The 17,826-nt window shown below is 34.6% G+C and overlaps 1 protein-coding gene across 1 annotated transcript in view; it reads left to right on the top strand.

Moving 5' to 3' along the window:
- Positions 1 to 2,524: 2,524 nt before the first annotated feature.
- Positions 2,525 to 17,826, top strand: part of LOC148946260 (DNA replication licensing factor MCM4-like) — a 149,950-nt gene continuing 134,648 nt past the window's right edge. The window contains exons 1-2 of the mRNA XM_089097893.1: positions 2,525 to 2,637; positions 16,021 to 16,674. Coding sequence (XP_088954019.1) covers positions 16,024 to 16,674 — 651 coding nt within the window. The 5' untranslated portion in view covers positions 2,525 to 2,637; positions 16,021 to 16,023. The remainder of the gene's footprint in view (positions 2,638 to 16,020; positions 16,675 to 17,826) is intronic.

Genomic DNA, 17,826 nt, shown 5'->3' with positions numbered 1-17,826 from the left:
TTTTGTTTTGATTCAAGGTTGAGTGTGGATTCCAGTGCATGATCTAGGGAAACACAATTCATCTTGCAATTTTTCCGCTTCACGTTGAATATTCCTTTGACAAAGATATCATGCAAGCTAGGTGGCAAGGTTTTCATGTCATTCAGATACTAGAGTAAGCATCTAGTGTAGTTATAATGCCCCGCAGCTCTCAAATACGGCAACATGAGGGTTACACCAATAATATGACCTTCCCAGTCTCCTCCACGCTCTGCAATCAGGAAATGGAGAAGAATCAGCACAAGATTCATATATTCCATCCACAACTTCGTTGTAAGGTTTTTGTCACGCGACTTGTTGAACTGGTTCATCAAAGGCTTCATAGATTCCAGGTGTTTGTCTAGGTTGTCGAAGGAACCTCCGCAATTCATGAACGAAGACATTAAATATGACAGCTCATCAAAAGTACTTGCTTCTTTGTCTGAATCAATGTAATACTATTCAAGAGCATTCCAATATACTCTATACAAGGCCTCTACTACAATAATTTGAGCTTCCATACACCTGTAATAGGGTTTTCCAGTCATAGCTTTTTTAGCAGTTCCAGAGAGTAAGATGCCAGCCTTACTAAAAATGTCTTCAAGCCCTGAGCCTTTCATGAGGTACCCAATCACACCAAGGAAGTTCATACACAGATGCAATCTACCCATTCTTGGAATAACATCACTGAATGCTTCAGGCTATTTCTTTTTTAATGCGACAATGATCTCGTAGATAGCTTGGTTACACGTTATTACAGTATGAGGTAACTTCAGTGCGCAAGCTGTACGATGTATAATGTTTATTGCCTCTTCAACTACTGCTGGATTAGATGGAGGACTTGGTATGTACTACTTCAACACTGTAGTAGTACACCACAGGATCTGTACCTAAAAATTTGAAACCTATGTCTAACCAAGTGTACTACTCCATGTATAGCATAGTAGGACCTAAGCCATGTTTAATGTAGTACTGATGGTGGGGTGTAGTACTCAAATTCTGAGGTACAGATCCCATGGTGTACTACTGCAGGGGTGAAGTAGTACATTATGTTGATGGTAGTACATAAGACAAGTAATATCCCTAACTGTAGGCTAGGGTAGGCTATGCCAAATGTTAGATATACCCAGCATTTGGTATAGGATATCCAAAATAACATATTTGTAGTAGATTGGCCTAAGGTAGTCTCAGTAACATCAAGACTAACATACCCTATAAAATCCCTGATCTAACTTAGCCCAATTACAGTTACACAGGCCAAGTCTACATAGAAATGTCACAATATGCTCATCAGACAGTTTGAGATTAAAAATTCATTCTTAATTCTAACCTGGTCTTGAGTTTTCATCTTGAACCCTATTACTCATTTCCAGCAATCTGAAAGTTATTTAGCCTACCTGTCCATGACATTACATAGTTACATAAGGCAGGCATTAGGCGTCGTTCAGTTCCTATTCTTAGCTCTAACCATTAACAGGACAGCTTCTCAATCACACCTACCAACCTTAAGTTTAATCAACAACAGAGTTTACAAAATTGTTGTTGTTCTTGATAGTGCTTCCGGGCTGTTGCCCACTGCACACGGGACATAAACAATGTTTTCAAACACTAACAATCACTTAATCTTTCACAACTATATTGAAAGGTTGGCTTAATAGAGGGCAATCTTTGAAGATGACCAGGGCAGGTTCTTGGCTTAGAATTTATAAAGGGACTGTCACTGTCCCATTCTTATCAGCAGATAAACTGAAAATCAGTCAGCATTGTAAATACATTTTGAATTAAGACAAAAAAAAGAAAAAGAAAAAGAAGCTGATTTTTGTTTGGAAAGTAAAGTTCATATTCGGATTTGGCGTTAAATTCTAGCTTAAAACATGTGTCACATCATCATTTTGGAAAAATGAATTTTTGCATATATTTTTTGGCCTATACTTTTCAAAAATTTCTACACGGCTTCACCAAACAGTTTAAGCTTTGAACTTGACGGCAATGTGAAGCTAAATACAAAATACAAAGTCTGGGCACGAAAGAAAAACAACAAATTATTATAAAGGCCTGAGATCCGTGGTTTTGTTGAAAATGAACCTTCGAATTTATGGATTTCGAGGGAAAATTAATAAATATTAGCCTATAGCTCCTGGGCTATACAAGATATCGGAAAAAATTTAACTTATTCTATGAGAAGACCATGGTATGACCAAATTCAGATGTCGCACTACTAAATCGGAGTGGTACAACCTTAGAAAAAAAAACAGTCTGTACACGTTTTATAGGGTAAAACGGTATTAAAAAGGGTATTTTTTTGCTTTTACAAGGTCAAGGCGTGATCTTCTTCTTCGTGATCTCCAACCTTGCCCCCACCCATATTCGGATTCAGCGTGGTCGATATAGTCGGAAACTATTGTCAAACTGACTGTGTCTTTCTGACCACCTCAACTCAAAAATAAACGAGATACGCTTTAGTGGCTCCCGGACTTCTAGCTAAAACGAATCGTCTTTTGCACCACGAAATTCGCGAATTCAATTTAAAATTTATCTTCCCGCTACCCTCATCATTTTCAGCACAATTGCTCAAATTCCAAAAATTGTTGCTTTTTTCTTGCTAAGAAGGTTATAGAGGTATGAAAACTTAGTGTTCTCTTATTTTCACTGTAGGCCTATTGTAAAAGTCCTCATATATTAACTTAAAGATTGTTAATTTTTTTTTCTGGCAGCTCTGCTAGTTGACCATTTCTATATAAGAAAGTAGCATAGTTTCATGGGGCTAGCCTAGTTAGGTTAGGTTTAGAATAGCAAAACGTTCAGGAATAGATCAAAAGACTAATTTAGGGTCTAGGAAGGTATTTGAAGTACTGGCTGAGGTTTAGCCTACTTGCAGCCTAGGTCAGAAATGGGTAAATTTTTACCAAATCATATTATTGACTTACAAATAACGTGAATATAGGCTACCACTGGATGCCTTTTTTATGCTCTTTCCAAATATAATAATCATTTTTGTCAGAAATGAAGGGTAAGGTTTATATTAACAGACTAATCAGATAGATAAAAAAAAACATACCACTAGCATCAGAATTTCAGGTAAAATTCTACTTTAGCTACTTTTAACTATCTTGGAAAGGGGTTAGGTTAAGAAAATGAAACTTTCAGGGATGGGTCAACAGGCTAAAGTATGTCCCGGGAAGATATTTTGAAGTACCCACCTCCACTCCTCCTCCCTCTAGAGGGTCCTGACCTTTGATGACCTTTAAAAATATGTAAGTTATAGAAGTGAAACCTTGCAAAATAGATCTTCTGCTTAAATGAAGTACAACAAAATTGTTTTCAGCTTCACAACTTTGCTCAATCCCAATTTATAAGGTTTTAAAGATATGCAAATATGTTTCCTAAATTTTGGAAATAAACTATTTATATGTCTTAAAATTCTGCTCAAATAACTGAAATTGTATTTTCAGAGCTAAAGCCAGAGAAAAAGAAACTGATAACTGAAAATTAAGGTAAAATGTTGTTTTGTCAAAATTTCAATGGGTATTGACCTGTCAAGTAGGCAAATTGCAGGACCCTCTAGAGAGAGAAGGAGTGGGGGTAGGCACTTCAAAATACTTTCCCAGGACATACTTTAGCCTGTAGACCCATCTCTGAAAGTCTCATTTTCCTAACCTAACCCCTTCCCAAGATAGCCAAAAGTAGCTATAAGTAGAATTTTACCGAATTTCATCCTGAGTCCAAATATAACACTCATTTCTGTTGCAAATTATTTTCAAAATTACTTCTAAGCTTCTTTAAGTTCATCAATTTTCCTGTTTTTTCACAGAAACATCATGGCAGTGATTCAATTTGAAAAATCCTAGGCCTAAATTTTGCTGAAATTTCCGATTTGAATTGAAATATATTAAATCTTGTTGAGCAGTGATTTGATGTGAAAAATACTAAATCTTGTTGAGCAGTGATTTGATTTGAGAAATAGGCCTACTAAACAGTTTTTGAGAATTAGGCTACTAAACAGTTTGAATTATTAATTTTTTTGGGAAAAACTTACCACTAGCTTCAGAATTTCATCCTGAATCCAAATATGACATTCATTTCTGTTTTGCAAATAATTTTCAAAATTGCTTCTGAGCTTCTATAAAAACAGCAAAACTTCTTTCATCAAAACAAACACTTTATGGCAGCTACATATACAGTTTTATAAATATCAGATAAATAGCACTTAATGTAAACAAACTGATCACTCATATCTAACTCTTCATCATCACTTTCTGAATCATTAGAGTGTCACTGACTGGTGCTCTAGGGGCCCTATTGATTCCAGTGGGATAGAGCTTTGCAGCTTCAATAAAAAAATTATGAAGTCTGTCTTTTTGCTGAAAATTTTTGCAGAAATAGGCCTGAAAAGCACAACACATACTGCTTCATGTATGCTGTTTGCATCCCTGGTCTTTAATAGTGCTTTTTGAAGTGTCTTTCTTTTGACTTTCTCACAACTCTATTTTTTTAAACAATAAAAAACTAGCGTAAAGAGCAAGGCATTGAGGGGGGGGCAGCCCCTTTCATATACGGAATAATTTCTGTTTGTTTTAAGTTTTAATGTCATTCCTTACTTTCAGTAAAAAAAACTTGTTTTTTTATTTAATCACTGTAAATAACACTTCCAGGCTTAATATATTTTTTAATAATAGGAATTAAAGTTTTTTTGGAGGCCTTCTTGGCCATCAGTCAGGGGTACAATATTTTTTTCTTTTGCTCTCTCTCTCTACATAAGTTTGACTTATGGCGCACCACACTCGCACCAAGAGCGTTGCAACACTATGGCAGCGGTCAACCAGGCCTTTTGTTGGCAGTGTTCAGTTGATGCGCCGGCATGGCACCAAGGTCTAATCCAAATTTATACCACTAAATGAATTAGGTCACTTGGTGGTTTTTGGTGGAATGGAGAGAGAGAGAGAGCAAAAAAAAAAAAATATTGTACCCCTGAATGATGGCCAAGAAGGCCTCCAAAGAAACAGGGAAACTTTAATTCCTATTATTAAAAAATATATTAAGCCTGGAAGCGTATTTTATAGTGATAACTGGGGAGTTTATAGTACATAGTCCAGCCATGGATATACTAATTACCAAATCAATCATTCAGCCAATTTTGTTGATCCACAGGACTGTTCCATTTATACTCAAAATAGTCTGCGGAGATGCTTCAAAAAGCAATCTTAAAGACCAGGGATGCAAACTGCATACATGGAGCAGTATGTGCTGCACTTCTTATTTCTGCAAAATTTTCAGCAAAAAGACTGACTTCATAATTTTTTGATTGAAGCTGCAAAGCTCTATCCCACTGGAATCAATAGGGCCCCTAGAGTACCAGTCAGTGACACCCTAATGCATCAGAAACTGATGATGAAGAGTTAGATATGAGTGATTAGTTTGTTTACATTAAGTGCTATTTATCTGATATTTATAAACCTGTATATGTAGCTGTCATAAAGTGTTTGTTTTGATGACAGAAGTTTTGCTGTTTTTAAAGAAGCTTAGAAGCAATTTTGAAAATAATTTGCAATGGAAATGAATGTCATATTTGGATTCAGGATGAAATTCTGAAGCTAGTGGTAAGTTTTTCCCAAAAAATAAATAATTCAAACTGTTTAGAATTTCTCAAAAACTGTTTAGTGTTTCTCAAATCAAATCACTGCTCAACAAGATTTAGTATATTTCAATTCAAATCAGAGCTTTCAGCAAAATTTGTTATTTTTCAAATTGAATCGCCGCCATGACGTTTCAGTGAAAAAACAGGAAAATTGATGAAACTTTAAGAAGCTTAGAAGTAATTTTGAAAATAATTTGTGACAAAAATGAGTGTTATATTTGGACTCGTTATATATATTATCTCGTTATATATGTTATATATTGGACTAGGATGAAGTTCTGATGCTAGTGGTATGTTTTTTTTTTATCTATCTGATTAGTCTGTTAATATAAACCTTACCCAAAATGAATTTTACCCCCACACCTAAATACCAATTCAGGGTATATATTTGCACATTAGGGGGGTAGGGGGTAAAGTTTAAACTTACCTCCCATTTACATCAGACATACAATTTGCCCCCCCCTAATGTGCAAATATATACCCTGAATTGGTATATATAGGGGTGGGGGTAAAATTCATTTCTGATAAAACTGATTATTATATTTGGAAGGAGCATAAAAAAGGCATCAATCAGTATATTCACTTTATTTATAAGTCAATAATATAATTTGGTAAAAATTTACCCAGAAATGAAATAGAAAAACAAATCTTACCATTTGATTCCCTATTGGATACCTTTTACTAATAGGCCTAGGCCTATAAAATCTCTGATGCAGGCTATTTGGTAAAGTTCTACTTTTGGCTTCAAAAGGGGTTAGGTTAGGAAAACAGAACTTTCAGGGATGGGTCTAGAGGCTAAAGTATGTCCCGGGAAGGTATTTTGAAGTACCTACCTCCACTCCTCCCTCTAGAGGGTCCTGAAATTTGTCTACATGACAGGTCTAAAGCTATTGAAATTTTGACAAAACAATATATTACCTTAATTTTCAGTTATCAGTTTCTTTTTCTCTGGTTTTAGTTCTTAAAATGCAATTCCTGTTACTTGAATAGGATTTTAAGCCATATCAATGTTTTTTTTCAAAATTTAGGAAATGTATTTGCATATCTTTAAAACCTTATAAATTGGGATTAAGCAAAGTTGTGAACCTGAAAACAATTTTGTTATATTTCATTTAAGCAAAAGATCTATTTTGCAAGGTTTTACTTTTATAACACACATATTTTGAAGGTCAGGACCCTCTAGAGGGAGGAGTGGAGGTAGGTAGGCTACTTCAAAATACCTTCCCAGAACATACCTTAGCCTCTGGACCCATCCGTTATAGTTTCATTTTCCTAACCTAACCCCTTTCCAAGATAGCCAAAAGTAGCTAAAGTAGAATTTTACCAGTTATTTTAATACATCCCAACCCTCCCCTCCATCTATTGGCTAGTGGGGCCAGAGGCAAATTGCCTATTTAGTGGTTGACCCCTTCCAAAGGAAACTTGCCAATAAAATAGAAGTAGCAGGATAGGCTAAGAACTCCAGGTAAGGCTAATGTTACAATAAATCACAGACAAAACTGGATTTTGTCTAGTCTAGGCTACAGTAACTCATTCTAATAAAGATCTGGCATGAGCTTAAAATTGGGGCCAATATGAAGGGTACATGTTGGGAAAACAATTCTTGCCTCATAATATGCAGAAAAATTGAGTAAGCCATCAGCCTATCACCATTTCAAAATAGGATAATTGGTATTTCCAAAGAGGTCCTTGTGAGTAAGTCAATAAACTAATAGTTTCATGTGTTTGATCTTACATAATTTTAATAATAACCATATTGATTTTAGATTAGTTTTTTTGCTATTCATTAATATATACAATTCTTCCCAATTCCTATTTGGTGACAAGGTGTGAAGGTTTTCGTTTTACATAATTTTGCTCAATTGGATACTGTTTTTTTTATCATGTCAAGATGGCCAAGAAACAAATTTACCTCTAGAAACAGAATTTCATCCTAAATCTAAATATGACATTCATTTCCATCACAATTTCAGTTTTAAGTTCTTTGCAGACCCTCAAGATGGTACTCTTTTCTCTTATTTAGATACCACTTTTATAGGCTACCTTTGTTTGCATCAATGTTGTTAAAACTGGTTTACCTATAAATTCAATTAATGATGACAAAACTGAGAATCAATAAATGCATGAGAAATATATAGTATAGAATATGTATTTAGATAAGGCTAGAAAGGATTTTCAACAGAAATGAATTTCATGTTTGGATTCAGGATAAAATTCTGATTACAGAGGTATGTTTGTTTCCTGGCTATCTGAACATTCTGCTAATACAAAGGTTATAGGTATCAAACTTTGAAAGCAATTTCACTATACTCAACCCCAAACCAATCCCCCCTAATGTGCAAATATTTAGCCCAAATTGTATATTTCCCATGTACTTTCCATTGATTTCTGCTTTGCTGTGATAGCATCTTCATATTTCTGTCATTTCTCTAGATTAATTAAAAAAAAACTCCATAAAAGAAGTTTTTCAAAGAAAAGTAAAGGCCATTTTAGACTTAAGCTCAGCAGATGTAAATACCTGTTAAAATTCAAACTCAAAATGACCAGAAATTACTATTAAAGAATAAATAACACCCAAAACAAACATAAATTAAATAAACAATCATAGCAAAAAACATACAACAAGTAATAATATAAATGAACAAATAGATCTTAAAGCAAGTAATGATTAAATTGAATATGAAAACCAAGCTTAAAACAAAAACATATTTTGCTATTGAAGTATAAATGAAACTTAAAACAAACAGAAATTAAATAAACAATCAATGCAACCAAACATACAATAGATATTAATGTAAATTAATAAATAAATCTTAAAACGAGTGAAACTTAAATTGAGAACGCAAATCAAGCTTCAAACAAACAAAAATCACTACAAACAAGAGCTTGGGTATCGCCTCCTTCTCTCACTGTAAAAGTATAAAACCTACTGCGTCATTGGTGCTTTACTGAAAACCAATTTTATTACAAATATTTTCTTTTGTACTTAATATTGAAAATAAACATTAGAATTATAGTAAAATTTTGAACTGATGAGTTTGCAGCAATAAATATCATTATACATCAAATATTCAGTTTAATTTGTTAGTTCTTTCTAAAGTTGTTCAAGACAAATATAGTTTCCCTACCAACAAGAGTTTGGATACTGCCCCCTTCCTTAACTGTAAATAAAAACTAAAAGCCTACTGCTTCCTTGGCACTTAACTGAAAATGAATAATATTACAAATATTTTCTTTTCCAGTTCTTACAGCATTGAAAATAAAAATACAATTACAGTGAAATCAAATCTGGAACTGATGAATCTTTCAACTATTAATATAATTATACATCAAATATTCAATTAGATGCTGTTTATTCTTTCCATGACTGTTCAAGACAAGTATAGTTTTCAGTAAAGCACCAATGACGCAATAGGTTTTAGACTTTTACAGTGAGAGAAGGAGGCAATACCCAAATTCCTGTTTGTAGTGATATTTGTTCATTTCAAGCTTGATTTACATATTCAATTGAAGTTTAACACGTTTTAAAATTAATTTATTCATTTACATTACTATCTATTACAAGTTTATTTGTATTGATTGTTTATTTAATTTCTGTTCGTTTTAAGTTTCATTAATACGTCAATAGCAAAACATTTTTTTTCATTATAATCTTGATTGTCATATTCAATCTAAGCATTATGCTACTTGCTTTAAGATCTATTTATTCATTTATATTATTACTTGTTGTATGTTTTTTTTACTATGATTGTTTATTTCTGTTTGTTTTGGGTTTCATTTATTCTTTAAAAGTAATTTCTAGTTGTTTGAGTTTGAATTTTAACAGGTATTTGTATCTGCTGAGCTTAAGTTTAAAATGGCCTTTACTTTTCTTAGAAAAACTTCTTTTACAGAAAGTTTTTTTTTATTAATTTTTGTTCGTTTTTGATTGCAAAAAGTTTCAAGTTTTTAAAATAACCTTATTTCAAAGTCAGACTTTTTTTTAACATCCAATGTTCATCAAATTATCAAAACTAGTATCAAAGTAACAATACCAAAGTAAAGAAAGTGTGAAAGTAACCAATGTACCAAAGTATTAATAAGCAACTTGCATAACTTACAGCCCTTGCACCATAAATCAAAGTCGCCACATAAATCACTAAATCCAAGTATTGAAGTAAACAAAGTGTCAAAGTAACAATAAGCAAGTTCCATAACTCAGAGCAATTTCCCTGGGGTTAGGGGCAGGGGTGGATTCAACCTTGGAAGCATAGTTGTTTGGCCTTTGAACTTTTTTGAACAAAATGGCAATCTCAAAATTTTGACTGGATGCCCTTTGGAAAAGTGGGGTGTGGGCTAGTTGCCTATTGATCACTTTTGACTCTTAAAAAAGAATTAGGTGTATCAATTTCTGATCAAATGAGCCCCCTCCAAAGTTAATACAACCAACCCTTCCACAAAAACCTCATATTGTAATGATAGGCAACTTACATAAGTCACACTCCTTGCCCCGGGGGCTATGGAGGATTCCTCAACCCCTAATCTCTGGTAGTGTAAATTCTCTACCTTTTTTTTTTTTTTTTAAAAAAATGGCTATTTCAAAATTTTGATAAGATGCATTTGGGGGGAAAAGGAACAAAGGAGGAGGGGCTTGTTACTTTTTGATCACTTTCAATTCCGAAAAGGGGCATAATAAATTTCAATTTCTGGTTGAATGAACTTCTTCCAAAGTGTATACAACCACATTTTCCATAGAAGCTGTATATGTTAACAATGGGCTGCTAATATAACTTACAGCCCTTTACCCCAGGGCTGGGGGTGGATTCAAACCTGGAACCATTTTGCACAGCACTTTCAATTTCCAATCAAATGAGCCCTCTATGAAGTTTATATGAGCATCCCTTCTATAACATCCATATACCCCCAGGCCATTATTTACAACACCTGCCCCTGGGCCCTGTGGGGCTGTGTTGACACCTGTGTTTTTTTAATCTAAACTTTGAACTATTTCTAATGAAATGCCTATCTAAAAATTTTATCTTTTGACTCTTAAAAAGTGAACTAAAACTTTCAATTTCCAATCAAATGAGCCCTCTCTGAAGTTTATATGAGCATACCTTTCATGCAAATCATGTATGCCCCCAGGACAACACTTACAACGCCTACCCCCTGGGTCCTGGAGGGTTGTGTTGACACTAGTGTTATTGTTATCTAATTTTTTACAATAAAAAAAAACAAAAAAACTGGCTATCTAAAATTTGTAGCAGATGGGTTTGGGGAAAAAAGGGTGGGTGTGTGGGGGGGGGGGGTTATTTGCCCTTAAATCTTTTGACTATTAAAAAGTGAACTAGAACTCTCTATGAAGTTTATACAAGCATCCCTTTCATAAGAACCATACATGCCTTTGGGGCATACTTTAGAATGCCTTCCCCTGGGCCCTGGGGGGCTGTATTGACGCCAGAGTTTTTCTTATCCAACCTTTGAACTATTTTTTGAAAAAATGTCAATCTCAAAATTTTCATCAGATGGGTTTGGAAAAAGAAGGTGTGGGGGGTCCTAGTTGCCCTCGGATCTCTTTTGACTATTAAAAAGTGAACTCAAACTTTCAATTTTCAATCAAATGAGCCCTCTCTGAAGTTTATATGAGCATATTCTGGTAGTAGGGCTGGCCAAAGTTGTATGGTAGAACTATTATTTAAAGTTTTTAGAAATTTTGTACAAAATATAGCCTAAGTAGGAAACCAAAATCTTGATTTTGGTTACCAAAAAGAAGCTTTACAAATAATCCTTTTATTAACCAATTAAAAACAATGTCAGTTTGAAACAAACAAAAATTAATTTGAAAACTTTCACAGTATTCAATTAAAAGTAAAAAGCTACATTAAACCAAAGATGAATAGAAATAATGTCAAATAGTAATATAACAATCCACGTCAATGAGCTGTAAGTAAAGAGCAGCTCATGCCATTAGTAACCAAAACTGTAAAAAATTTTTAACAATTAATGTATCAAAAGAATACATTTTGTGTGCTGACTCCAAATGTATAAAATCAATTAAGTTTAATGTTGTCCATCAAAAGCTGCAAGCCTTAATGAAAATTGAATTGTTAGAATCAGCATATCAGAGAACCCAAGTGTTGAGTTTTCAAGTTCCTATTTACAAAAATTGTAGAGTTTTGCATCTTTTCCCAGAAGAAAGATCACAAATGTGCATTTATTTGTTGTTGTTGTTGTTTTTTTCTCTGAGGGTAAGCATTTTGAACCAATGGCCCCAGAGGATCACTATAAGGCTCACTCGAGCGGAAATTAAAATTTCTAGTGCCCTTTATCTATGGCCAAAAAGATTGTGCCATGGGATAGTGGCGTTTTCTGCCATTTTGTGGCACCAAGCTACAATTTTGCACCAAGGAAGACCGAGTTGCTATTAATTGAACATTCTGACATAGCCAATCCGCTTAAAAGTATTAAAAGCTTGTATATTCAGCTTCTCAGTTGCAGAGAAACTAATACCATATGGTGGCACATTTGTTTCCAAAAAGTCACTTAGTTCATACAAAATAAATGGTTAATATGGATATTTATTAATGCTTTATTTAACTTAACAAGTTCATATGATTTCTCATGAAATTTTATTGATGTTTAATTGCACATCAGCTATTATGAAGGAGGGTATGTGAGTCATTTTTTAGGCTGGGGAGGGAGGGCCAAAAGAGTGCAATTCAATTTCACAAATTATCTAACTCCATGAGTCTTCAGATAGATATAGAAAGGGGTATGGGGGGGGTAGTAATCAGTCTCATATCCCTTTGTTTAGACTAAGCCCGAATAAAGGTGCAATAGGGTGATACCTCCCTTTGTCTTTTAGAAAAGTTTTTCTGAAATTTATTTTAAAGGTCTATTTAACCAAAGTGATTTGCTTCATACTACATAAGATTATGCACAGGGATGTGTAAGTGTGCATCAGCTATTATGAGGGGGGGGGGCAGTGAAGGAGGTTCTCAAAGACTGCATTTAAATGCCCAAATATCCTAACTCTCATTGAGCCTTCAGATAAATGTAAAATGAGTTGTTGTTGTTGTTTTTTTTTTTTTGGGGGGGGGAGAAACTGATTGCTAATCCGTATCAGTTTATTGATTCACTGGAATATTTTGGTCTACACCTTTATTATTGGTGCTAAGGATGGGTAATGGTGCCCATTCCATTTGATAATATGTTTCTCTGTAGCCTAAAGCATTACATTCATTACATACAGAATGGTACAAAGGTGGAGAAGTGAGGTGGGGTATCAAGAGCCTTACTAGATTTTTTTTTGAGAGGGGGAGGGGGCAAATGCCACCAGGAGCTTTGTTTTCAACAATTTTAACTTGTAAAATTCTCTTTCTATTTACTTATAATGTTTCAGTGTATGTAAACATCATAGAACTCTATTGTAGAGGTTGGGATGGTTTCAGCCACATTTAAGATAAAAAATCACCCAGAATTACCATTCATTCTAACTATATAACCCCTGTCAGTTCACCTGAAATCCTGTTGTAAAATATTATTAAGGACTGATTTAACAAAACTGCTGTTCATAAAAAAAATTCACTAAGCAGTCATATTTTATCCAGAATTGTAACTGCAATTCAACATTTCAAATCTGAATCAGGAAACTTAAAAATTGGGATGCAACCAATCAATTATGGTATTTGTCTGTTATAGTGCCAATGAATGTAGAAGCTAAGTAGAACTGGTTTCTTTGGTAGTTTCTTTCAGCTTAACTTGAGAAAAACAAAAACAAATGACAGGATAGATGGGAAATATATAATTTAGGCTATATATTCACACATTAGGGGTGGAGGTGGGGTTAAAGTATTTGGACAGTGTGATGTTAGAAAACAATTCTCACTTCATAATATGCAGAATAATTGTACCTAACACATTTTGCAGGCAGACCTGCTATACTTTACCACCACCTCCCTAATGTGCAAATATGTAGTCTAATTTACAGTTGTTGATGTATGCAATTTAACAGCAAGAAATCATGGTTTTTGGGGTCATTACTCAGTACCCTACATTATATCTTGGTTAGGCTCAGACATAATTTGAAAAACGATCAGAATTTAAATAATAAAAAACCAGTTTTTTTTAGCTGAAAGTAAGGAGCAACATTAAAGCTGAAAACAAAAAGAAGTTGTTCCATATATGAGGTGATCCACCCACTCCTTAACTCCTAGCTCTTTATGCTAAGTCTTGACTTTTTGTCCAAATTCTTTAAGAACAACTGCTGAAATACAAGGGCTGATGAATTAGAATAAAAAGCTTTTCTAAAGTATCAAAAAACATTGGCGTAAAGACCAAGGAGTTGAGGAAAAGTCAGCCTACATTGTATACGAATAATTTCTGTTCGTTTTAAGTTTCAATATTGCTCCTTACTTTCAGTTAAAAAAAACAAAACTTTTTTTTACTTTATCCAAGCTTAAAATGAACATAAATCACTATCAATAAATAAATGAAACCTGAAACAAACAAAAATTAAAATAAAAAACTGAAATAAAAATTGAAGATAAAACTGAAACAAAGAGAAACTGACACAAACAAGAGTCTCTAAGCCAGCCTCCTAAAGACCAGAACGTAATATGCGCCGTACCAAAAATAAAATATGTTCTAAACGTTTTCTCTTTTATTAAGTTCATAAGTCCAAAATTGCTGGGACGTTCAGGAATAAATATCAACACATATTAAACTTTCAATCTGTATTTAATTAGTGCTTTTGAGTGGTCCTGGTTATTATAGTGATTTTCATTCTTTTGTTGTTGATCTTATGAAGTTTCAAATTGTTTTTCTGCACAAGGGTCCACCTGGCCAAGAGACTTAGGAATTGCCATTTTCAAGCTGATTGGAGAGATAAAATTTTAGACCTTGTCTGTCCCAAGTCAATTCGTTTTTTTATTGAGAATCATAAATTTTTTTTTAATTTAATAAAAGTAATAAAAGACTTAGCTATCTTAAAAATGTTTTGGGGTCCACTTATGGGCATTACAAATCTCTTTTCGAGTTTTTTTTTCTGTGTACAAGGGTCTCCTTGAACCAAGAGCTTATGGATATAAGTTTTAAGTTAAAAAAAAAGTCAGTCCTTTTTTAGACAAAATAATATTAGATAAAAACGCATTTGCAGTCTTATGTCTATGTGCAAAATAATTTTTGCGTTCCCTTGCCCTCCCTGAAAGCTTTGACTTAAGAGAATGTGTTCAAAGAACATTAACTTTTAGAGCCTGATCTTTACCAAAAACTAAGCTTGCTTAAGTTTTTTTTTTAGACAGTTTAAATAATATACTAAAATTCATTGCTGTATCCAGGATATATTTTTTAGGGGGGGAGGGGGGTAAAAAATTAAAAAACGCATAATAAGTTTGTTTATATGCATTTTTGTTACGTTTTTACGAGTCGGACGAAAAATTCGGTGGGGCTCAAACCACACCCCTCCCTGGATACAGCTATCTAAAAGTTACAATACCATGGCTGGTGAAAGACTATTGAGAGCCTTGAAGATTATCTTTTATTTCCTACAGACTGTTTAAGGACTGTTCTACTTCTGAAAGAATATATTTATTTTTGGACGCCGGATCTTGAGTTTTCTGTAAAGCACTGTTTTTTTTTTTTTCAGAATTTTACTTTTTCACATTAACTGTGAAGCAGTAGTTTTTGTTGGTTTTAATTTTCAACTTCACTCTTTATTTCCATCAGAAAATGGCTTTAAAAATCGAAATTAATAGACCCAATTGAATAACAATAAATGAATAAGGGTGCACTAGGAAGGATTACAAATTAAAAGAATGAGACGGGAAGAATTTTTTGCTTGTAACCAATATTAGTGTATTTCATATGTTAGCAGTATTAGGCTAGGGCACAGCTAGGGTTTTGAGCTTGGAGAGGGGAAAGAATATGTTGACAAAATCGTCTAGTGTCCAGTGGCGTAATTTCGTAAAAATCCTGGCGGGGGGGGGGGGGCAAAGCCGGAGCCAATTTTCCCAAATCAAGTGAAAATGACAGTGAAAAATGAGTCATATTGTACCATGAAGGCAAAGATATATTAAGGAAAACTGACCCGTTTCTCTGGATGCTTGAATTATGCAGGCTTATCTTCGTTTTGACAAAATTTTGAAGAAAATAAATTTCAGCTGGGGGGCAGACTGGGGTCTGGAGGCCCCCCTAATTCCTGTGCCATAGGAAATTACGCCCCTGTCAGTGCCGACAAATGCGGACACATAGGCTAAGTTACAAGGGTAAATAGGTAAAATGTGAATCGTTTTTTTCCTGTCTGAAGCTTTTGATAAATTGGTTTTTACATAATTCGCACTACTTTTGCTTTGATTTCCATGTTTATTTTGACAGTGATCATTTTTCAGAAGATGCCAAGCTCTACAAGAAGTACTCCTTCAAAACGAAGTACTCGCGCATCTTCAAGAACTTCTGATGGCCTTGATGCTGATGTTCCCAGTAATAACCCTATGGATCGCTCTGAAAGTCCCCGCTCTCAAAGATCTGATAATACCACCAATGACACTCCTGGAACACCGTCTCGTAGATCAAGAGCTGTATCAGCCCTTTCTGATGTCCCAAATGACATCCCTATTGATGGTTCTGTAACTCCCCGTTCTCAGAGATCTACAAGATCAACAAATGGTGCCCAAGTAACACCAACTCGAAGATCGAGAGGGGGTTCAGCCCTTTCGGATGTCCAGAATGACATCCCTATGGATGGGTCCATAACTCCCCGTTTGCAAAGATTTACAAGATCAACTAATGGTGCTCAAGGAACACCTTCTCGCAGATTGAGAGGGGAATCGGCTGCTTCTGATCTTCCACCAATTCCTGAAACCCCAGGAACGCCAGGCCTCCCTGGAAGTGATTTAGATTTGAATTCGCCAATTAACCTTGGCACTCCAAGTTCATTGGGATCATTGAGGACCCCAAGATCCTCTGGAGGATTGAGTGGCACACCAAGCAGAAGAAGGGTTGACATCAGCAGTGAAAGGAGCCAGAGACAAGTTAGAATTCCGGTAAGATTTAATTGTGTTACTCCTTTTTTAACTTGTGCAAATTTATGGTATAGGCCTGCGCTTTTTTAGGTTTATTGGGAGAAGCAAACCATGTGCTTTGTGAAGGACTCAGTATTTGAATGGATCAGGTTCTTTTTTACATTTCAAAGTACTAATAGTTATTATAGATTAAATTTGAAATTCTTGTTGGATTTGTAAGCTAGTTTCTAGTGGTTACATCTGCCGAGAGATTGCAGCAGCTGCTGAACAGATAAAATAAATATCTGATTTTGTTGTTGTAACAGTGGACAAAAACCACCTATCTATTTTTTTGTTCTTTGCCTTCATTGAACATTTTGTCGCACATATCATTGCAAATTGGTGTTGCACAATTATAAACGAATTTGGGCTCGAATAGTGAGTTAAATGTGACCTTTATGTGCAACAGCGATGATATCCTTCTAAAGTTAAGCCTTGTTTTCAGGCCACCCATATCCAAAATGGAGTTCGACATGGGTTGTGCAGATTATCGTTTTGAGTGCCGTATTCAACATGGATTTGGGTGCTGTTCAGAACCCGTGTTCAATCATGCTACTCTGACGTGTTACAATTTTGAAGAACCCGTGTTCAACAAGCTTGTAACTTGTAAGATGAAAACGCTTTAAAATTTGGCTAGGTTGAACACGGAGGACCTGAAAACAATTTTTGTCGAACCTGATTAAACACGCTTCAAACCCAATGCCTGAAAACACAACTTAGTCATTTAGCTTCGAGATTATATCATTGCTGTCACACCTAAAGGTCATATTTGACATTTTCGCAGTTCTATTACCAACAACTGTTTCTAAGCTGTCCTCAAATGGAGGATCAGCAGGGTAATATAGATCAACAGTTTAAAGAATACAAAATTGAGGAAGATAGAACAAACACCTTCAAAACCAGGCCTTCCATATTTCTCTTGTAAATTAGTTAAGAACCCCTCTTTCCATATCTTTGGATTATCCAATGTCCAGATTTTACAATCTTGCTAAATAGGACAGACAGGGGCTTTGAAAGCAAATCACTGAACGCACTAATAAGGGGAAAAGGGGGAAAAAGAGGATCAAACAAAACTTACTTTCAACTAAACAAGAGCAAACAACACACGACAACAATATTATCCAACATTCTGAT

The sequence above is a fragment of the Artemia sp. Qi Xiang Cuo genome, chromosome 12 (genome assembly GCF_049724085.1).
Source record: "Artemia sp. Qi Xiang Cuo chromosome 12, ASM4972408v1, whole genome shotgun sequence".
Lineage (NCBI taxonomy): Eukaryota > Metazoa > Arthropoda > Branchiopoda > Anostraca > Artemiidae > Artemia > Artemia sp. Qi Xiang Cuo.
Note: the sequence above shows the minus strand (reverse complement) of the source record. Positions and strands in the feature narration are given on the sequence as shown.